At 50.2% G+C, this 22,553-nt stretch overlaps 1 protein-coding gene across 2 annotated transcripts in view; it reads left to right on the forward strand.

Moving 5' to 3' along the window:
- CTIF (CBP80/20-dependent translation initiation factor) overlaps positions 1-22,553 on the forward strand; it is a 117,324-nt gene that overhangs the window by 92,411 nt on the left and 2,360 nt on the right. For both annotated transcript variants that reach the window (XM_010016258.1, XM_010016259.1), the window contains exons 10-11: positions 7,340-7,495; positions 22,277-22,330. In XM_010016258.1, the coding sequence (XP_010014560.1) occupies positions 7,340-7,495; positions 22,277-22,330 (210 nt within the window). The remainder of the gene's footprint in view (positions 1-7,339; positions 7,496-22,276; positions 22,331-22,553) is intronic.

Here is a 22,553-nt window from a genome sequence, read left to right on the forward strand (position 1 = left end):
GCCCACACATGCTCGCAAAGGCAAAGGGAACATCGTTGTCTCAGGGTTCCCACAGCACTGGGACTTAAATGAGTATAACAGGGTCTTCTGCAACACACCAGAGGAGCAAGGCTGCTGAGCAGGGGCTGCTCTCCTGGGCACTACAGCCATGGGGTGTCTGCACTGCGGGTCAGACAGGCACCCCGGCTGCTCTAACAACGCAGCAAGGAATCAGTCTGTATTTCTTCATGGTCCTTTGTCTCCCTGACAGTCCCTCTCTAAGAGACTGAGAAGATGGCTTCTGGCTCTCAAAAATATCATCATTTCCTTATGTCCATGTGTCCTGCTGTCTGTCCGTGTCCCTCTGCTCTCTGTAGGATCCGGCTGGGGAAGGCAGTGATGTTTTGCTGTGTGATTGTGTCTGGGTTCATGGGATAACAGCGCTTTAAAGTGGTGATAAACTGCTGTTATCCAGCTGAGTGGACATGCTGGCAAGTGTTTGGGAATCCAGAAAGGTGCTAGATAGGAAGGGTGGCAATAAAAATTAAGTAATGAGGAAGACAACTCTGTCACCTGGGTACTGCTGGAGGAGGTGCTGGCAAACATCCTCTGGTGAAGCAACCAGAGCTCCCAGAGCATCCCACTCTCTTCTGCAGAGTATTTCTGCTCTGTGCATTGTCCCACTTGACAACTATTAGGAGAAATAGTCCTGTGATAACATGGTATAAGCCTTGGTAACTGCTCCTGGTCATCCCTGGCAGTGTTACAGGATGGGGCTTGGAGCAACCTGGTCTAGTGGAAGGGGTGCCTGCCCCCTGGCAGGGGGGGTGGACGGGCTCTAGGGTTGGAACTGCTTTCAAGCTTTAAAGTCCCTTCCAACCCAAACTATTCTATGATTCTGTGATGTCAGAGCTTCCACTGAGACAGTGCTCCAAGATCTCTAGCAACCGCTAGGTCAATAGCAACTCTTTCCTGTTGGCACATCCATCATTGTGTTCCCACCTGGGTGCTTTAAACCTGAACTAAATCAATAATTAACTGCTTGCACCCCTGCAGCCCCCAGGGACCTCAGAGGTGTCACTATCTCGAGCTGTGAGACACCCACATTGGGTGGGTAATTGCTGATGATCCCAGACTTGGAGCCAGACAGAGAGGTCATGGTGAGGCCAGGGGGCAGGAGGTTCAAGTGACCACTCGCTGGGTCACCTCGGGGCGTTTGAGACACGGGTTTGGGTAACCTGTATTTAGAGTTCATGGGTGTTCTCAACGCTGGGAGTTTGCTCAGCACCTCCTTTAGAAGAACCAGGGGATTTTGTCCTTACTTTCTCTTCCTACTGAAATCCTTTTGAGAGGAATAAGCACTACTTGTGTCTGCCTGATGGCTGCAGGATCTTTGTTGAGTTGTTCTTGTAGAATCGGTCACTTAATGCAAGTTATGTGTTATCTAATGGTTGGCTCATGGGTGGTAGGTGGCACAGGGTGCTGGTCACTGTCCTGGTAACCTGGACCTTCACCTCATGGTGCATTTTGGAAACCTCTGTGATTGGAAATGTTCACAGAGCTGTGGCCATCATGAAACCAGGTCCATGCTGAAGGCCACCAGTAGGATTTGCTGCTCTTCCCAAAGTGGCCGAAACACCCCAAGAAGAAGCCAGTGCATGTTCATCAGGCGCAGATCCAGAGGAAATGGAGTGATGAAAGTCTGTGGGAGTGAAATGCCTCATGGCTGGGTGAAGCTGGGACCTTTGCAAGGCTGGGCACAGGGTGTCATCAGTAATCTAAAGGTTTATCTGCTTTGAATGACAATAGCTCCTTTGTTGGAGTAATGATAATTGCTGTGATTTGCATGTCTCGGTCACACACCCCAAAGTGCTTTGCAGAGGAAGATGACCAAGTAATTCCCATTTTCCAGCTGTGAAATCAGGGTACAGAGGTGAGGGGAGCCCACACAGGACTGGAAATAAAGCTGTCTTTTGTGCTGCTCTTTCCAGGTCTTGTGTGGAAGCTGTTGACTTAGAGCAGGTTTTCTATTACCATCCTATTCTGCTTTGTCTTACTGTCCCTGTACTGGTGGTAACAAGGGCAGGGATGATGCGATGGGATCGTGGTATGGTTCAGTCCTCGTGGAGTGTCAGCATCATGCAGGCAGAGAGGCTACTGAGAAGAGCAGAGCCCATGGAAGAGCTGATGGTCCCACCTCACATCCCACCATCTCCAGTGGGTTGTACAGCAAAGGAGCTTGTGTAGCGGTGTCCATGTGGAAGGTAGCTCTGCTTTAGAGGCACCCACTGGGACCCTGAGCATCCATGGTTGGAGGTGTTCAACCACTCCTGGGTGCTGACAGATCTTTCTCCAGCACCTCCTGAACTCCTTCTGAATGCCAGTGCTACAAAGCACTCATCTCACTGGGTTATACTCCCCAGAAAGCACAGTTGCAGTCCAGAGCCTCCTCCAAGCCAGGACCTAAATACAGGTATTACTGAAATTACAACCGGGGAATAATGCTTCATTGTTAAGTGCAGAAAATGTCCTTTACTGGAGCTCTTTCTAGGAGGGTTTGGAGAGGGACCAGGCGCAGGTTGTGCTTCTGCAGGAGAGCAACAGATGCTGTCTCACCTTCTACCTACCAGCTCCCTTCTCCAACCTGTTTTATTTGTCTGAAGGCCTTTTCCAAAGAGCCATTTAAGGCTCCAACCTTTTGTTGGAGCACGTTGCCAGAAAGATCAAGTATTTAGCACAGCCTCTCTCAGCTTTTTATATAGCGCCCAGCACTGATATCTAAGCATTATACATTTCTTTTTTGCACAGTATTTCTGACTCAGTATTTCCTGCCTCCTTGACAATGACTGAGTAAACAGCAGAACTGCCAGAGGAAGAGCCCTGTGTTTACAGAGCAACAAGCCTAAATCTGTCCTTTTTTTTTTCCATCAGAAGGTGGCGATGCTTAAATTAACCCTCATTTTTATCCCACGCTAAACTTTTGCCCTCCGAGTTGCTGCTGACAGAGTCAGCCATGAGGCGGTGGGCCCAGATCTAGGGAAGAGTTATTTGGGACTCATCTTAAAACAGTGTGGCAAAGTCCCAGGGGATGAATTTTCGGCTGCAGCTGTCTGTGCTACAGTGAGGGCTTAGATTTGATGGCAAAACGCTTCTTCTCGTCCCACTTGACTCTGCTGCCCACCAGAAATGGATTTTCCTCCTATCCCTTAGAGTGGCAAATCCACTTGGCTCTTGTAGCTTGGTTCTGGTCTTGGAGAGGTCTTATGTCTGGGTCAAGAAAGGATAGCATTGTATGAGCTGCATCTACGAGGAGTGGGCTTTCACTTGGGTGTAAGAGTGGAGAACCCCAAGGTAAAGGCATTTTCTATTTCCATTGCTGGCAGGAGCTTCAGGCAGGCTCAGAAAGAGTCCAACAGGGAATGTCAGAGGCTGGGCTAAGCCCTGACCTACCCATCACACGTGGTGAGGCCCAACATGATGAACATGTTTAGCCTTCAGGTTTATGCCCCAAACTTGTCCTGTATGAGGCCTCTTTGGAGGTCCCCTTGGCATCCTCCTGCTTGCCACATGGTTTCCCAATGAACTCTTCTCCCAAACCAGGCAGAGAAGGGAAGTCAACCCTGCTACCTGGTATAAATACATTTTATTTTAAGCCATAGGCACTGAAGCAAGGTCATCCAGTAAACGCGCCCAGATTATCTACGGGCCAGGGCACCCCCAAATTAGTAATACAATTCGTGTTTAAAAATACAGCCAAACTGATGAAAGATAATTTGCTTACTGCGCTGACATCACCACCTAAGCATGGGGCAAGCCAATCCACTGGTTATTTTTATATAGCTCCGTGAGGCATTTCCAGAGCAAATGAAGGTCACTGGGCAGGGCAGTGACCTGGCCATGTGGTTTCAGCACTCTTCAGCCTCCTCAAGGCTTCCCATTGGTGGTATGGAGGTCTGTGGGTCAGGGCACGGCTCCATCGGATGTGCCCCGGGCACACACGGGACATGGGTTTGTTCTCTGCTGAGCCGCTCTTCGCTGCCGGCCAGATCTTCACCTCTCCCATGCTGTTGGTCTGGCTCATCTGTTTTGGTCGCATACCCTTGGGAGAAGCCATTGAGTTGGTCTCCACATTCTCCATGCCCGGCATGATGGGTTGTGAGTCCTTTTGGGAGCACAGCCAATGTGCAACCAGGTCAATCACACATGTAAGTTCATTGATCAGATTACCTAGATGAGAGCAATGATCTCTCCATACGTGGACACCCCCAGGAAGGCTGGACACTTCTGCACAGCGTTCGTGTTGGCTTGCTGTTTGTGTGTGCCATGGTAGTGGTCATACCTGCTGTCTGAAGGCCAAATTTAAGGACAAATTAAGCACCCCAGGTCACTTTCCTCATGTGCACCGTAACACTGGTATAGCACCACCATGTGAGGCTGAAGGAGATGGGTATCTCAGGATGTTTCAGGAGAGCCCTGGCGCTGCAAGCCCAGCTACCATTGAGGTTCAGCCCCTGGCAAGCCCAGCTCTTGCCTGTAGTCAGGCATGGTCCAAGAAAACGCAGTTCCTACCTCTGGCAAGTTGCTTTTCCTACTTGGTCGAAGGAATCAGTATCACATCCATTTGCAGAGTGCATGCAAATGATTTCCTTTTGCAGCATTTGGGCCAATCTGAGGCTGCAAATGGAGCAGAATTACTTCCACTGCAGTATCACATTCTGGGTGACAATGTTCACAGTGACCTCTGCATCCATCCCACATTCCATCCCTCTCTCCTATCCTTCATGGGGCTCCATCAAAGTCTGCACAAGCATTTTGTGAACATGGGTGGGTTGGGAGAGAACCCCAGTCCCTTTTTATTTTGCAAGGGTCTTCTTCAGGTTGGACAGAGTGTCCATTGATGTCTCTGCTGGGTGGCATCACCCACTGGGTGCCAGAGGATGAAGAAAAGAGGGTGCTGCGTGGTGTCATCCCTTCCTGCCCAGCACCCATGATGAGTTTGGCTTGGTTTGGTGGTTGTTTTACAGATTTTTTGGTTGGTTGGTTGGTTGTTTTCATGGTTTCTTCACAGAAAAAAAGTGTTTTTTAAGATAAAGCGCTGAAGAGTCGGTTTTCTCTCTTGCAAGGCTGCGGAGTGGGGCGATGTGTTTGAAGCAGGAACAGGAAGGAGGAGAGTTTCCTGCAGTGGTTTTTATCTTTCCCAGTAATCTGGGACCACAGAGCCTGTGCGGTTATCCCGACCTGCAAGGAATTTCCCAGCATTCCCCAGAGATCCCAAAATACGCCTGGCTCCCCGGACACATCAGTGTTGGACTGTCCCAGGCAGGACATGGGGGCTGCTGGAGGGCATCCAGGCAGGGAGGAGCAGGATGGCTATGGGGCTGGAGCCAGGTGGGATGCTGTGTGAGATGCAGGACACAGGTCAGAGGTCTGTGGGCATCGAGGAAGATCTCCAGGGTTCAAAAGGTGCTTTTTGTCCCAGGGTGGAAGTGGCCAGTGGGTTGTCTTACGGGTGGGCAAGGCTGGAGGTCTCCATCAGTGCAAACGAGGGGTGTGGGATGCTCTCACTTGTGTTTTTACTTTCTCAATAGTCAGGAGGTCGCTTCTCTTTGATTTTTTACTTTAATTCAAGTGGAAACTCCAGAACAAGTAATTTGGTAACCCCATGGTGATAACCTGAGCTGGCAAATAGCCCTTCTCCTCCTCCATCACCACCCTGGCACTGGCTGGATAATGAAAGGACGAACTCTGCAGACTCCCCCAGAGAGTCTGCAAAGACCCAACAGGATTTGGCTGCAGGTTGACTTCGGAGTCGCAGACACAGTTGGGCAATTGCCTTATAGAAATGGGTGTAGAGAGGAATTAGTCATCACTGCTTGGTTAGTAAGTGCCTCGGTTATTTTACAAGTCTTTTTCCTGCATATGCAAATGTATTTTTTTCCCCCTTTTGTAATGAAACATATAAATAGCTCCTGTCTTGGATCTTCTATGCATACGGTTGTGTCATGAAAGCAATCATCATGCTTTTGCCTGGCTTGTTTTAGCAGCTGCTTTACTTACCTTTGTTTCAAAAGAAGTATCTCCCGTGTGTTGTCCGGGGCATGAGAGACAACTTTGGTGTGGTGGCTTTTATATCTCCCTGCCTCTGCAGAGTGCAGCTGCAGGTTGGAGCATTCGCAGCAGCAAACCCTTTTGTCTCAGGCAGGAGGAATAAACCGAGATGAAAAAGAAATAAGATGATTTATTTAGTCGCTGGATTTCAAACATTGTGCAACCCGCCCTGGGAACACATGGTGTTGAGAACAAACTTGTCCTGTTCTTTAATTTCCCTGTACTTAGTGTCTACTAATTTTTAATGCCGAGGACAGGTCACTTGACAGAGAGAGGTCACAGTGACATAGAGGTCACTATAGAGGCGGACCAGCAAAGTCTTGTGGGACATCTTGCAGGAAGCTCTGCAGCATTGCTGAGAGCCCAGGGAAACCCTCTTGGCTCTGAGTGCGATGCACATTCTTGTGTCCTCCTCTAGAAAGGATTTTATTTGCTTTTCTGTGTTGCCCCTTGGAAAACGCAGCCTCTTTGCCACACAGTCCCAACACACAGATACCCCTTTTCATACCCTGCCTTTGGGCAAAGCCCTTGTTTTTCTCCCCAGCTGGAGGACTGATGGGGAAGCAGCTACCTCCCTGCACGCTTCCTCCTGATGTTGTTCCATAAATCACGTCATTCGGATAATCCTTGGCCATGGCAACCGTCAGCTCCGGAGCAGGGTGACCTTTTAATGCCAAGCCCAGGATGCCCTCATGTTCTTCTGTTCGGGCAGGGAGCCAGTCTCTACCTTAATTTCATGAGACCCCAGGGAGCAGCCAGTCCATTAGGATGCCCCTGGCCAGACACCAGGTCTGCAGAAGATACTGGAATCCACAGGGTGGGCAAGTCCACCTTGACCACCCTGCCATGGCCACCAGCATCCACTGCATTTCCCCTTGCATCTCATTCAACCTCTTTGTTGCTGGTTTCATTTGACTTTGGTTGTGCATACAGAAAAGAGCCCCTGCATCTGTCTGAGGGGAAGGGCGGGCACGGGGGACACCATCTCCAGTGCAAGCCATGACAGTTATTGCAGGAGTTGGTGACATTTCTACAGTACCTGCTTTCTGGTGACTTTGCTTCTGTTGAAATTCCAGCCACTCCGTGTGCATTGAGTAATCTCCCTGCTGTTACTAAAGAGTCAGTCTGTCTGTCTTCCTCCCCACCACCCTGAGTTTCAATTTCCTCCTAATTCTCTCTCTAGACAGCCGTTGCCTCTCCCAGGGTGATGCGGTTTTGCTGATGCAGCCTGTTGTCTCTGTCCCTCCTGCAGAAGGATTTCACCATGCGGGAGGAGTTGCAGCAGCGGGACGTGGAGCGCTGGCTGGGGTTCATCACCTTCCTCTGCGAGGTCTTCGGCACCATGCGGAGCAGCACCGGAGAGCCCTTCCGAGTCCTTGTCTGCCCCATTTATACCTGCCTCAGGGAGGTAAATGCCTTCAGAGTTTGTCCTTCTCCACCTGCGGGCCATGCTGTTGTGTTGCAGCAGCGAGGAGCCCATGATTCATAGATGTTTGCTTTATGATTCCTAGAGGTTTGCTTTGCCAGCATCAACACTTCTCACCCCAGAAGTACCTACATCCGCAGGGATGTGTGGCTTTTCCCGCATATTGTGTTTTTGCCAGTTAAAATCATGTCCTACAAGCAAGACCCCTTTGTCCAAGGGTTTGCAAAGCCCGACGGTTGGTATTTGCAAACTCAATGCTGGAGTTTGCAAATCCCAACATTGTGAAAATCCCCAATAAGAGGCTTAAAACGCTTAAAAAGCTTCTTAAAAGCAGGTGAAGCCACCTGAACAGATGAGACAGACCGGAGGGGAGGAAAGAGGGGGAGAGGTGAGGTCCCATGTGGCCTTACTACCCAGCTAGTGCAGCAGAAACCCATCCCTGCCACTAGGGTTGGGGACATTTCAGAGCCTGAGCTCCCCATGGTTTGGGGTGGGGTGGTGGAAAACCTTGGTGAGGGCAAGCAGAAAAGGCAACTCAAGTGTTAATGTTCAGCAGAGCAGGAGAGGGCTTTCCCCCATCCTGTTCTAAAGATGGTTTTGTCTCCTGCTGCTGTCTGTAGAAGGCTTTCTCAGAAAAATCTGCCTCGTTGCCCAGGGTTGGAGCTGTGAATCTCAAATTGTCAGCAGTGCTTCTGTTGGGCCATAAATAACTTGCTGTAAAATAAGTTCTCCGCTAGACCTTGGGCAAGGGAAGGATAAAGAAACTGCCAGTGATGACTTTTTTACACGCATGGGAAGTTTCCTCTGAATGCAAACACATCATAAACATTTTGTCTTCACAGTAATATTGTGGGTAGGGTTCACAGACGGTGACTGTAGCAGTGAGAAAGAGTCCGGGCATTGAGATGAGGCACACATATCCACAGGAGGAGGTGGGAGAGGGATGCTAAGAATAGCCTAACTTCCCCAAAATCTCTGCCCACAGGGATATGTGTCACCTTATGGGGAAGATCTTGGCGTCTAGCAAAGTCCCCATTCCCATCCACTTCCCATCACAGCCATGACACAGATTCTGCCAGGATTTTTCCTGTCTGCCCTCACCATGCCACTATGGCCCCTCTTGTCACCTTGCCGGTATGTGGGGGCACGGTGGTGGCCTAAAGGTGTGCAGAAGGACATGAACTTCACATATAAGGGATATTTTTTGCTACACAGCAGCTCCATAAAAAGCCTTTACTAATTATATCAAGGCGTCATGCATAAATTTTGCTTCTTTGAGATACAACTCTCTTTCCTTCGCAGGACAGCTCTATAACTGTGGACAGTCATTTGTCAGAGAAGACTCTTACTTTACCTGACATGGGTGGGCCTGAGTCTTTGACCAACCATCACAATGGTTAATCTGTGGCTGCTGACTCTACAGGCTTGTGACCTTGACTCATGTCATCCCTTTTCCGTGGCTCTGGGATGGGGTTTTTGCCACTGTCAGCTAACCCTGACACACAGGGCCAACCCAGGAGAACAGGACCACCTATTTATCAGCAGTGATAGGTGCCAGGCTCTGAGATGGTTGCCAAAGCCAAGTTATAGGTGCAGCCCAGGAGAGGACAGGGACATATGCACAGGCTGGTCCTGCTGGGTACTCTGTGGGATGATGGAAACTCTCTAATCATGCAGAGTGCTCATCCTTTGGTGAGCTTCATGAAGCACAGGGGCTGGTGTCGCAGGGAAGGAGGGGGTGTCACCATGACCTATGAAGTTGAGACCTCTGCTTGCCTGGGGGCAGGTTCATAAAGTGCAGCATGGTTCAGAAGGTGCAGCATCAGCGGGGTTTTCCCTTTTCTGCCAATCAGCATATACATCCCTATGTTCAGTCTCAGCCTCTCACCCCTAACTCATTCCCCTTGGGCATCCCCCAGCAAAGCCCCTCTGTGCTGCCCACATAGCTCCCTCTGCCTCCATCCACCATCCTTTGATGATAAATCATCAGCAGAGGTGAGATAACATCTCTCCCTCTGCCTGTCCTTTCAGCTCCTCTGGCTTTTTAGTTTCTCTGTCTCTTTTTTTTCCTTTTTCCCTTTTCCTTTATAGCTTGGGCAGGCTCAGCCAAAGGTCAGCGAGGGAGCGAGCAAGAGGAAGGGGAAAGTTGCCTGATGACTGAGGCAGGAATGTCTCTTCCCTTCCCCCTGCAAAGCTTCCTCTCTCCACCTCCTTTCATTTCCCCCCAAAATAAAAGCTTATTACCACCATCATTAGTTGTGGAGCTATGCCGGGTGGGAGGAAGCAAGGATGGCAGCAAGGACATGGGTGAGGAGGAGCTGGGGATGTGGCTGGGACACCGGGTGGTAATGCTGCTGTTATTTATTGGATGGGTTGGTTTTGTGGGCTGGGGAAAACAAATCAAAAATCAAAATTGCAGTTCATTTCAGGTGAGGCTGGGGTGATAAATGCTGGGGTTTGCTGGGTAATGGAACCGGCACTCATCACCGTCCTCAGGGAAGTGGGCAGACCGCTGGATTTTGATGTCAGCCATGGCAACAGTTGTTTAATCACAGCAAAGGAAATTTGGGTCAGAGCTGCTCCCTCGCCTGGGCAGCATTTCGGGAGCCAAGGGAGTGGCTGTGCCCCTTGGCACAAACATAGTCCACACCAAGGCCCCATCCCGGGGGGCTCTGCTGCGTCATCCTCTGTGCCCATCACCTAGGCTGGAAAACAGGATGGGGGGGAGAAGGAAGGGTCTGCCACTACATCCAACATGGTGACTGCATCTCCTGGGAGCAGAATCAAAAAGTTCAATTTCGGGAACCATCCTGAGGGTTTGGGGTGAGATCTGTGCAGGCAGAGAGTGTCTTCACAACAAGGTCTGTTGGGGTCAACATTGGGATTTTAGTCAAAGACATGGTTTGCCAAGGGAAGTAAAAGGTGGGTCCAGGTCTCGTTAAAATGGTTTGATGGAGCACGGTGAGTTTGGACGGTGGTTTGGATCAAAATATGTTTTTCTGCTTGGAATAGAGTGTTATTTAAGTTGGAGAAGGGAAATGGATACCCAAGCTCAGCCCAACGATCACTGTTGAAGACAGCTGGGGAAAAGGAGGGATTTTTGTGGCAACCAGACGAGAGGCCTTTGCAGATGAGAACAAGAGGACTATTGCAGCCATCAAATCTGGGGAGCCTGGGAAAAGAATAACAAAGCAGAGAAGTTAAATAGAAATAAAAGAAAGAGCTTTCCTCCTATTCTTCCCTCGGTGCTTCGGGGAATGGAGGGCGAGCTGGAAGAGGGCGTTGTTCCCAGGGAAAGGCTTCCCCTGGGGATGGTTGTGCTGCAGCCAGGGAACCGCGAGCTTGGCACTTGCCTGCTTCCAGCCTTCCTCACATGGGACCAGTGGTGGCATCCTCCAGGACCACGTTCCTCCCTGAGTCTTTTATCTGTCTTGATGAAAGCACTTTCAGCAGCTTTAGGAAGTTCTCCTGGCTCCTGCTCGTGATGGTCTAAGCAAGAAGGGTGTCCCACTGTCTTCTCCCAGCCCTAAAGGCCATGTGCTCTCTACTCTGGCCTCACTTTATTTCACAAAACCATGCCGGATTTGTCCCTGTACACCTCCTTCTGCCCCTCCAGGAGGGTGGGGAGAGAACATGCTGACATCCTTGCTGCCTGAAAGCCTCTGCCCCATGCCCAAAGAGAGGACCACATTCAGCACCACTACAACAACACTTAATATTGCATATCCCCCAAAACCAACTAAAACCAAGGAGAACAACCTAGGGACTTTGGTTCATGCAGTCTGGCCACAGTTATTCTTTTCTGTGGCCTTCAGCAGAGTCAGCACAATGGAGAAAATGGTTTAAGACCAGGGACCAGCAAATGTCATTTGAACCATCTTCAGGGCAGGAGCACTCCAGAGCCCTGTGCCTGGTGCAGCAAGTGCCCCATTGCTCCTGAAGACATAATGAATATTGCTTCCCATCCATTGTTTACTGATTGGCACCACTTTTGCCTTTCATAGCTATTTCCTAACCATGGTTGGAGCTGGTTGTTCTTCATCCTGCTCTGTGCTCCTCATGGATCTGTGTTTGTCAGCAGGGTTGGCAAGGGCCAGCCCAGCTTGCTGCCTTCCCTGCTTCATCCCCTGGTGCTGCTGGTGAGGAGAAGCATTAGGACTGGGTCCTGGAGGACCTGGCCCAGCTCTTGGTGCTGGCTGAGGTCTGAAGGGAAGGAAGGATCGTATCCAGCTTGGATCCATGGTTCTGCTCTGCAGAAGCCACAACAGATGAGTGGAGTCGGGAGGTTTGGCTCCTCCTGTGTCTCGATCTCATCCCGAGCGGATGTTGCTGAGATGCCAACCCAGGACGTGCCTCTGGGCCTGGGAGCTGCCACCTTCCTGCCAGCCCTGTGCCAGGAGGAGCCACTTCCAGCCGAGGTGGTTGGTGTCAAGTGCTGCTTTGGATGCATCTGTTTCCTCTTGTGATGCTATTCAGCAGTCAGACCCGGCTTTACAGCCACGTAACCTGAGCAGTTGCCTACGGCAGCACAGCAAAGAGGTGGAAAAACAGGCTTGTGGGACCTATGGCTGGAGAAGATGCCATGTGGCATTGTCACTGTGGTCCCCTGAGGGCACCTCGCTGACTGGGGTCCCACATGGGCTCTGCCTTCTCTCACCCCCCATAATAACCTTGTTCCACCCCTTACCCATGCCCCTGTGCTCTTCTCTTGTGCAGGGTTTCTTTCCTGTTGTGTGTTTAAGGTTCCTCTTGACTCCTTTCTCTGGCCCGTGGAGGTGCCTCTGGATGGCAGCTCCTTGAGCACATTCAGTGGTTCCCCCAGCTTAGTGTCATCTACTTCACAAGAGCGTGGTCCTACCTCCTTCAGGCCATGGATTAGGATAGGGCAGGTCCTGGGATAGGTGCCTGAGTACTCCACTGGCCTCCAGGTGGAGATGGATTGTAAGCCAATAGCTACAAGCCTCTAAACCCAACCATCCAACCATTGTTTTTACCCATCTGGTTGTCCACCCTTGGATGCAAGGAGACTGGATTACAGGGGTGGCAAGGAGCAGCGTTGCTGCAGCACCATCCCATTTTGAGCTCCCATGGGTGCATAGGACAGGGCTTTTAAGGCAGGCTTGAAGGAAACTCCAGGAAGCATTTCATCACAGAGAGCCTAATTAAACCGCAAAACCCCTTTGTGCAATTGGCTGCGGGATCCATTCACGGAGATCCCTCCACCATAAGGGGGTTATTGCTGCTGGGGCTGGGTGGGTACCCTGGAGCTATCACCCTGAGCATCACCACCCATGAGGGAGGTGTGGGCATTGACCTGACACAAGACAGATGCTTTTATGGTCTCATTAACATCCCTGGGGACAGAAGGCAGCGCCTGGGAGCGGTGAATCAGCCCCACAGAGGCAGCAGGGAGCAGGCCCAGCAGGCTGGCAGCAGGCAGGACAGTTGCTGCTCTGCAGGAGTCGTCTCCTACCTCCAGTCTGGTTGGCAGAGACAGTCCCATTTCAGCATCGTTTAAAATCTTGGCACGCTCCCATCGCTTCCCTGCCTTGGTACACGCTGCTAACTGAAAGCCTCGGGGTGGTGGTGCAGGGAGGATAAATACTCCCTGTCTAATTGCCTTCCCCCTACGTCTGAGTCTGCGGTGCAGCGTGTAGACGGGTATCCACTCCCCTCCCTTCTCTTAGTGCCTGTTATCTCCTGGGGCCATGCTGTGTAATTTAGCAAAATATTCTAACACGGTAATTAACGTCTGAACTTCAAGAGGGCACTGCCTTTTCACTGTCTCCTTCAGAGGAAGAGAGAGGAAAACCTTCCAGTCAGATGAGTGAGGAGGGTGGTGCTGTTTGGAAACGAAAATTCTATCCTTTAACGTGGGGTGCTGCTGCTTTTTTTTTTTTTTTTTTTTAATCACTTTCATTTTTTAGAAAGCATCAGCCTTTTGAGTCAAAAAAAGGGGTTTTTGACACTATAATGAGATACTAGGATTTTTAAGATTATTCTAGTCAGAGAATGAGACAGATTTTTTCCTGTATCGAGTAAGCAGGAAGGGGGCTGGATCCTGACCCTGTGCCACACTTCCACCCGGGTGGCATCGCAAGGCCAGGTCTGACCAGAGAAAATAAGTCCTTTATGAAGAAGGAGACCTATTTCCTTATAAAAGGCCCCTTCTGGTGCCCCCTATGCGGTTCTGCAAATGTCAGTGCTTTGGTCTCCAATCCGACAGACAGGGACAAACTGGGAAGTGGTTTGTCAGGGAAAGGAAGGAGGAGGGATGAGGGATGTGGGCTTGAGTGGGAAGGGATGCCAGGGAAGGAGGGAGAAAGAGGAGATGGGGGGACACAGGAAGGAGCGAGAAATGGGGAGAGCAGACAAGTGGGGAAATGTCATGGGAATCCAGAAGACCTGGAAGAGCTGTGAGAAATGTCTGGGATACAGAGCAAGTGGGGTGATATGGACATGCAGATCCATGGCAGGAGGGAGCACACAGAAGCAGGAGTCTGCAAAGAGCAGAGACGGGCCCGTATCTGTCCGCAGGAGGATGCTCCCAGCAGGAAGGGATGTCCCGGTGCCTCTGCTCCTGCCGTGCAATGAATAAATAAATAGCCGTGCAATAAATAAATACATATCCATGCAAAAAGCTCCCACATAGGCAGACCCCCCATAGCTGTACTGGCAAAAACCCTCTTGCAAATGCAGCTTACATGGGAAAAAAGTAATTCCTTGTATTTGGCATTGGTTTGGTCAAAGAGCAGTGCTAAGGTGAAGGAGATAGGGTCTTATTTGCAAGCAGATGAGGGCAGACCAAACCAATGAGCGCTGTGTGATGTCTTTGAGCCCAGCTGCTCTGTTGAGTATTCTATGTGCAGGAACTTGTAATCTTGGAAAGCTACAGGATTCATTTGGCATATTTTAAATAGGGGAGGAGAAATGCCACCCTTATTTCCCTGGGACCCACCGAGAAGGCAGAGGAAGCAATTAGGGCAGATAAAGAAACACAGCTAGATACCATCTCACAGGATGGTCCCTCCTCCTCGCGTGGCTTTGTTTTTCTCCTTCGCCCTCCGTACCAGGCATTGTTAGTTCCCAAAAAACCCTTTCAATGGGATGTAAACACAACTATTTGCGTCTGCCGCCATGCGCTCTCGCCCTCGGCAGAGCCAGGAAAGCCGGGAGCGTCCGGCGAGCCAGGGTGGAGCCCGCTGCAATCAAGCGCGATGGTCCCGCCACTGTTTCTTTCCACGTTTTGTGTTTCCCCGGGACCCTTGGGATGAGATCACATCCTCCTCTCCCAGGGTTATTATGTCTTCGGCCGGGGCAGGATGAAGCCGGCCGTCTGGGTGGCTCGGTCTCCCTGTGTACACAGACTGGGTGGCTCTGTCCGTCTGTCTCACCCACCTTCGGGTCCTGAAGGTCCACCTCCAGCCAGGGGATGTGTAACCACCGGGCTACTGTGGGGTTGTAGTGTCTGGGTTGATGAGTGACCAGATTTTCTTCATCATTGTCTGCAGTAATTGCCTCTTAATGGTTTCCATCTTCGCAGGAATCCCTTCTGCTGTTCCAGATCTGGGGAGAGTCATGTTTCATGGTTTCCCTTGTCTACAATGGAAAGGAGTAGGAGGAGTTTCCCATGACTGGGTACAGGGTTTTGTTCCTCTGGCCTTAATTCAATTTGCTGTTAAGTGTCTCTGAGCTCCTCAGCAGCCTGACAAGGAGGATAACCAGTATTTTGGTTTACTAGATGCAATAAACAAACTAATCTCTTCTTACCATCCTCCCAGAGAGCCCTGGTTGGGTAATAGGAGAACAGAAGTCTCCTCCTCAGCTGAGAGCAGCACATCACTGTGAAAGGAGAAGGTGCCACCAAACAAACTCCTTCAAATTGTCCAAAATACTTTAAAAGGGAGAGTGTCTTCTATGGACAGAGCCATGCCAGCACAAGCAGCTCCAGCCCAGAGCTCCTTCCCTGCTGTGCCACCTCCTCTGGGCAGCTGCTTGTGGGACCAGCAGTGACCCATTCTGCTGGCCTCTTCTTAATGGAGCAGCTGGAGTTGCTGTCAGCATGTTCTCAACCAGGCTGAGACCAGGCCACACGGGTCAGGGAGCCCTCCATGAGATGCATGGGCTTGTGGCACCTTGTGCATCTTCAATGGGCTTGGAGACTTCACAAGATCCCCAGAGGGGCATGAGCAGGAGGTAGTGCACAGAGAGAGCACCACTGCTGATGGATACAGCCCAGCAGAGACTGCCTCTCCCAGCTCAGCTGGGTTTTTGGAGCCCAATGGATAACGTTTTGGAGCAGAGCCTCTACGTTGTGTTTTCTGCATAGGAAAAGATTTTCCCCAAAACTTTGTGTTTGGGCAACCTCAGCATCAAATGGGTGAGCAGAGAAGAACCACTTATGCCTGCGGACTTCTAAAGGCTTTCTGTTTCCAAGTGCTTGCTTTAATCTTCCCTAGGGAAAGGTCTCACCTGAGTACCCCAGCCCCCAGGGCATTCCCAGAGAGGGACTCGAGTACCCCTTTAGAGAGGTGGCACTGTCACACCTTGTTGGTGGGGGCAGGATCAGCCCCGCTGACCTTCTGTTGTCCTGGTTTGAGGAGCTGAGTCTTCTAAGAGGAGTGGATTGTAGAAATCCAGAAACTGGCCTTACTGGTGGAGTGTTTTGTAATTACTCATCCCACACACCCTCGTTTGTACTTTGCATTTTCCCCAGTCTGGCTTTTTTCACCACACCATGCCTTGTGACAATAGGAAAAGTGGAGTTGTAGCAATGGCCTGTAGCTCATAGAAGTGCGTGACTGTCCATGCAGGGCAGCCAAGCAGTTCCATGGACCTTATCTCAGGCATCTTCCTTAAAGACTTGCGACAGTAGCTTGGTAAGAGGCCACTGGAAGAGCAGAAAATGGCTATTGATGTTTTTCTGCAGAATGCCTGTGGAGTGCAGCAGAACTGGCTTGTGCTCCTGGGAGGACTCACCTAGCAGACCACAGGGCTTCCAGGAGGTTTTTGGGGCAGGAGTTCTCCAACTGTGGTCTATTAATCCACCATGTGCCTGCAGAGCCATGTCAGCAGGAAGCTCTTGTGGTCATAGGGGATGATCATAGAACTGTAGAATCACAGACTGGTTTGGGTTGAAGGGACCTTAAAGCTCATCCAGTTCCAAGCCCTGCCACGGGCAGGGACACCTTCCACTGGAGCAGGTTGCTCCAAGCCCCTGTGTCCAACCTGCCCTTGAACACTGCCAGGGATGGGGCAGCCACAGCTTCTCTGGGCACCCTGTGCCAGAGCCTCAGCACCCTCACTGCAAAATATTTCTTCCTTCTACCTGGTCTGAATCTCTCCTTCTTTAGTTTAAAACTGCCACCTCTTGTCCTGTCACTACAGGTCTGACTAAAAACTATCCCCATCTTTCTCACGAACCCCCTTACAAGGGGTCTCCATGATGACCCCAACCACAGAACTTGAATAGAACCATCTTATTGAGAACAACGTCCACCACGGCCCTTCCCATTTAACCAAACAGGGCTGCAAAGCACCATCTCTGCTGCACCCTTTCAGGTACAGCATGTTCATTCTGCTTAAGCTCCAAGTGGCACAAGTAGCTGTTTTTCTTCCTTCTTCCTAATCAAAATATGTCTCCATTTTCACCCGTTACCTCATTTTACACCGGTGGTTGCTACACCTGGATGATGCGTTTACAACACATTGGTTGCTCTGCGGTTGTGGTCCACGCTCCCCACGGTGAAAACCAGCAGGCACCTCCTCGTGACCTCCACGTTAGATGAAAAGCATACCTGTGGGCAGGGACCGCAGAGCGGTTGCGAGGCTGGAGCTTCATGCCCGAGGCTGTCTGGATGTCCATGCGTGTTGCCACCTGGATGGATGAACCTGAGATACCCGCCGGGGAGTCGGGGCGAGCGGCACGTGGGCTGTGGTCAGTCCAGCTTTCACTGTGTCTCAAAAGACATCCCAGCCTCTCCATGGCTCTGGGTTGGATATTTTTGAGCTTTCTGTGCTTTCACACTGGAGTCATCACCAAAGCATCAGAAAACACTGCATGCTAAGAGGTAGTTTGTGGCAAGCGTTGCTTATATGTCATTTTGCAAGCGATATCATACACAATAATTAGTGTTGTGCCTCGCAGGAGAAATATCATTGCAGCTGGAAAGGGTAATGTATGCGTTGGGCTGCTCCCACTTCATCTCCTGGGGAGAATTGCTGAAGAACACAATTAAACCTGCGTGGTTTGGTGATAAGGGATGGTGGGGCAGGTTCTTGGGTCCTCCTCGTGGTGTGAGCACCTCTGAGAATACTAAGTAAGCACTTTTGCTTCTCAGCAGCCCAGATGATACATCAGAAAGCAGATAATAAACCCAAATATTCGTGGGTATGTGCATCCCATCAGCTTAGCTCTCTGGCTTGCTCCTGGAGGGCTCCACCAATGGCATGTGCACCCATTGCTGTTCAGGAGGACCAAGCTGGTTCTTTCCATGATGAAGCACAGATGTGCTTTTGGGGCTTCTTTGCCCCCTCAGCCTCAATTGCATGCCCACCCCTTGGGGCTTATGATGCTTACCTCTGCAAAGATGTGAAGAGCAGGTTTTGGGAGGCCAGGGGAGACTGCTCCCAGTAGCATTCCACAGAAACCAGTTGCACTCAGGAGCCATTCTGCAAGGCACTGCAACTCCCCCACCACACGCAGCACTTCCAAGAGCAGAACCCACCATTTATTTGGGGCTGGTTATGAAAACATTTAGCACCCAGAGCCCATACGGGCAGCTGGCCTCACAGGGGCCCTTGGCCAGTGCTCCATCTCTCAGTGGGACACAGAAGTTTGGAAGAGGAGCCTCACCAGTGTGCAAAGCTGCTAGTCCAGCACTAGAAACAAAAGTGAGAAGCCTTTCGCAACCGAGGCTGGGTATTATATGACTGGCCGGGCAGATTCTGGCATGCAGCCTTCTCTCTTAGGAAATCCAGCAGACTCTTTGTCTGCTTTCCAGCAGGAACTGCTGCTTTCATTGCCCGGCTTCGCCCGATACGGGGGAAACCGGCTGGAGAGCAAAGGGAAGTTTTTCTCTCAGACAGCCCCAGCCCCCGGGGGATGGTTACAGGTTAAACCAAGAAGGGTGTGAGTCTCAGCTCACCTGCCCTGCTGTCTGCCTCCCGCTGCCGCGTCCACCTTCATCAGCCAGGTTGAACCGTGTGGGAACCTGGTGGAGAGGGATGGGATGGTGGGATTTGGGTAGATGCGCGCAGCAGGGAGGAGTGGTTATAAATAGTTAAATAATAATTCCAGTGTGGGAGTGCTAATTTAAATGGGTACAGCATGTTTACGTTAAAAATATTTTAAGTAAATATGAATTAGATTGCAAAGGATGGATGCAATTGGGTGAGTTCTGGTTTATGGTCACACCAGTGCCAGTACTTCAGGGGTGTGATTTCCCTGGAGGTCTAGAAGTGTTTGCACCATTTTTCAGGTTGGACAGAAGGAAGAAGCTCTTCCCTGTGAGGGTGCTGAGGCGCTGGCACAGGGTGCCCAGAGAAGCTGTGGCTGCCCCATCCTTGGCAGTGTTCAAGGCCAGAGCCTTGGGCAACGTAGTCTGGTGTGAGGTGTCCCTGCCCACAGCAGGGGGTTGGAAATAGATGGTCTTAAGGTTCTTTCCAACCCAAACCAGTCTGTGATTTTATGGTTGATCTTTTCTTGGAGTGACATCAGGGCGGACATGGGGGTCAAAGAGCTTTGGGAAACACTATGCTCTTGCTGAAGCAACCACCCCACGCTTTGGCATGCCTGGTGCTGTCATGGGGCAGCCGTGGGTAGGGATGAAGCACCCTTTGAGAAATCCATGCAAGACATCACTGGTGGATGAGGACTTCGATGGCAGGACCCCGTGCAGTGCAGTCCTTGCAGTGCAACCCTGGCTGTCTGCCTTCAGCAGTGCCCGCACCAGGCCAGGGCAAACTGGGCTCCTTGATCTCCTGTCCCAGCACGCAGGGGTCAGCAGCAGATAGATGGTGCCTACACCCCATGGAAGCTCCAGAGCTCCCCTTCAGCATGCTAGAAACATAATTATGACCAGGAACATGCAAAGGATGTTCATGTAGGCATGAACTTGGGGTTCTGGTTCCTAGAGCACCACCAGATTTACCTGCTGGGCCCTACTCTGTTGCACAGGGCTGTGCCTGGTTTGGTGGGCAGGTTGCAGGTTAGGGTAAGGGTTAGGCAGAGGTTGAATTGTGGCCCTTGGGTCTGGTACCTCTTGGACCCTTGATGGAGCAGTGGAGCACATGGTACTTGGATGGATGAGATGGGGCACATGGTACCTCAGTGGAGCAGCGGAGCACATAGTGCTTGGATGGATGAAATGGGACACATGGTGCCCTGATGGACAAGGTGGAGCACCTGCATTCTCCTTGTTCAGGCAGGTCACATCAGATGATGTCCAGGAGGGCAGTGTGGTAGAGGGTGCCTGCCCAACTTTGCGGGTAGGATATAGTCTCTGTTTCATCTGTTCCTCATTAGCCAAATATCCAAGCACTTGACAGTGACATATTCATCCTCAAAAACACTTTCTGAGGTAGGGAAGCATGTCACAACAGTGCAGGTGGGAAGCTGGGGCAAGGAAAGCTCGAGTGAAGTTGCAGCCTTTCCCTGGCTACATATACCCTGGCAGAGAGCAGAGTCATCAAGGAGTGCACAGCAGAGGAAAGGCTGGAGTCAGGCCGCCCTAGGTCCTTCCTAACAAGTCCTAGCTCCACTTCTGTGCTTTATTTTTCATGTTACGTTCTTAAGAATAGCAAAAATAGGAAAGGTGAATAAATACTTAATTCGCAGCCCTGCTTCATGCCATGTTCACGAGCTGCGTACCCCAGGGATGAATTTCTGGGCTAATGCTTGTTTATATTTCATAGAATCAACGCGGTTGGAAAATACCTTTAAGATAATCGAGTCCAATCTTTGTCCTTTAATGATTTTTTTTCCTTGTTGATGTTGGGTTTAAAATAATCTCACCGTTTTTTGCTAGGAATCTGAGAACTCTTTGTGAGAACTTATCTCAAAGCATGTGTCTTGGGCTTAACTAATATTTTCCAAACAATTCAGCAGAAAGATAAACTGGGGGGGCTGGGGGAGAGAACTGTTGCATGTTCAAAATGCTGGCTGAACCTTTGGCTAATGCGAGATAAAAAACAATGGACTGCATGTTCATCGCTGTGGTATAAACATCATCTTCTAAGCAAACACACTGCTTTCTGCTGAAAACAGAAGAGGGTGAAGGCAAAACCTGGAGATCAAAGATAATTCCTAGAATTGCCTCTTTTTTTCCTTTGCTGTTTTCCAGCGGTTATGGAGCTGGTAAACAAATAGGCGTTTATTTGTAAAGGAAACGAAACATGAACAAATGAAGATAAAAGGCTGAGAATCAGAATTGTCATTTTAACTAAAGGATGTGGAGCACATTTGAGCAATTTTTATATGGGCAGTTGTGATTAATTCAACCACTTTTCCAGAGTTTGCTTTTCCCTGTTGAGTTTCAGATACTGGTGAAGCCGGTGTTCCCAATTTTTCTCTTTTTTCTCTGTGTTTAGTACATGCACTCAGCTCTCCACTGCACACAGGGTTAGTTCAGGGCCAGCAGGGGTTGTTCAGCCCAAGGTGATGGAATGGATGTGTCTGTAGCTTCAGGTGTTGCCAGCACTTGTAATTTTATCAGCCACCTCATGGTACAGTGTTTTTCATAACACTCCATCTCGCTTTGTTGGCTGATAGAGAGTATCAGTATTTTGTCTACTTGAAAAACAACTAGAACAACGGTGGTTTCTCTTGTTTTTAGCAAAATACTTGAATTAGCAACCTTGTGTGCATGACACAGTCATAAAGTTGAAAACAAATCAAAAAACGTGTATTTGACACGGTTTTGTGGGTCCTCGCTATGGTTTCAATATTTCTGGGGCAAGAGATCCTGATCTCCTGCACTTTGCCGTTGCCTGTAAAGCCATTGACCCTCACTGCACACCCTGAGTCTGAACAAAGAGGGGTGAGCATCTCCCTTGCCATGTACAGCAACATTTTGGGTCTCTCCTGAAAGCTGCTTGCATCCAAGCTGATGTTTGTAGTGCAGAGATCATGGGGAGCAGAGCAGGGTTGGAGCTGGTACACCTAAGACACCATAGTTTCACTGCAGCCCATTGCACTTGCACCACTATATAATCAGTCTAGAAGGAGACGTATTAATTACGGTATATTGGATGTCATGCTTTCCCATCAGGTAATTTTGTGGCTGTTGGAAGTGTCCCTGAGGGGATGGAGAGGCTTGGTGGTGGGTGGCTGCCTTTTGGGCAGAGCCCTTCCCTTCCAAACAGGGCTGTGCTGCTCGAGTGTTGTCATCTGATGGTTGTATTTAGTCACTGTGTATGTGAAACAAGTGCATTTTCTCATTGCCTGCATGGGATAAAAAAAGCAGTGTAACCTAAATAAAATTTATTTTGGAAGTTGTTCATCCAAATTCTCTCTTCTCTGACCCACTTGCCCACTCTCAGCAGTGGATGCTCATGTGATAACCCTTCACCCTGCGTTTTGTCACTGTTTATCTTAATTTTTTGTGTTGATAATATCTTTCCTCCCCTCTTTCTGATTTTCTGTCCTTTCTTCCTGGAAGTAGCAAAAGCCAAACTGGACGAAGAGATGGAAAGGAAGGTCGTAAGGGAGAAGGAGCAGGAGGTCATGCATTTCTCACCACCTCTCTCTCCTCTCTTTTGCAGTTGTTGCAGTCTCAGGATGTGAAGGAAGATGCTGTGCTTTGCTGCTCCATGGAGGTAGGGAAGCATCTGCGCCACTGATCCTGGTCCTCACAGCTTTGCCCCTTCTGTCCTTGGCTACACACGTGTCAAGCAGCGTGTTTCCAAACCCAAACAGCCGCATTGCCTCTTCGCATTATAGAATCACAGGCGTGTTTTTGTGTTGGAAGGGACTTTAAAGCTCACCCAGTTCCAAACCCTGCCATGGGCAGGGACACCTTCCACTGGAGCCGGGGGCTCC

The sequence above is a fragment of the Nestor notabilis genome, unplaced genomic scaffold, assembly GCF_000696875.1.
Source record: "Nestor notabilis isolate BGI_N333 unplaced genomic scaffold, ASM69687v1 scaffold316, whole genome shotgun sequence".
Taxonomy (NCBI): Eukaryota; Metazoa; Chordata; class Aves; order Psittaciformes; family Psittacidae; genus Nestor; species Nestor notabilis.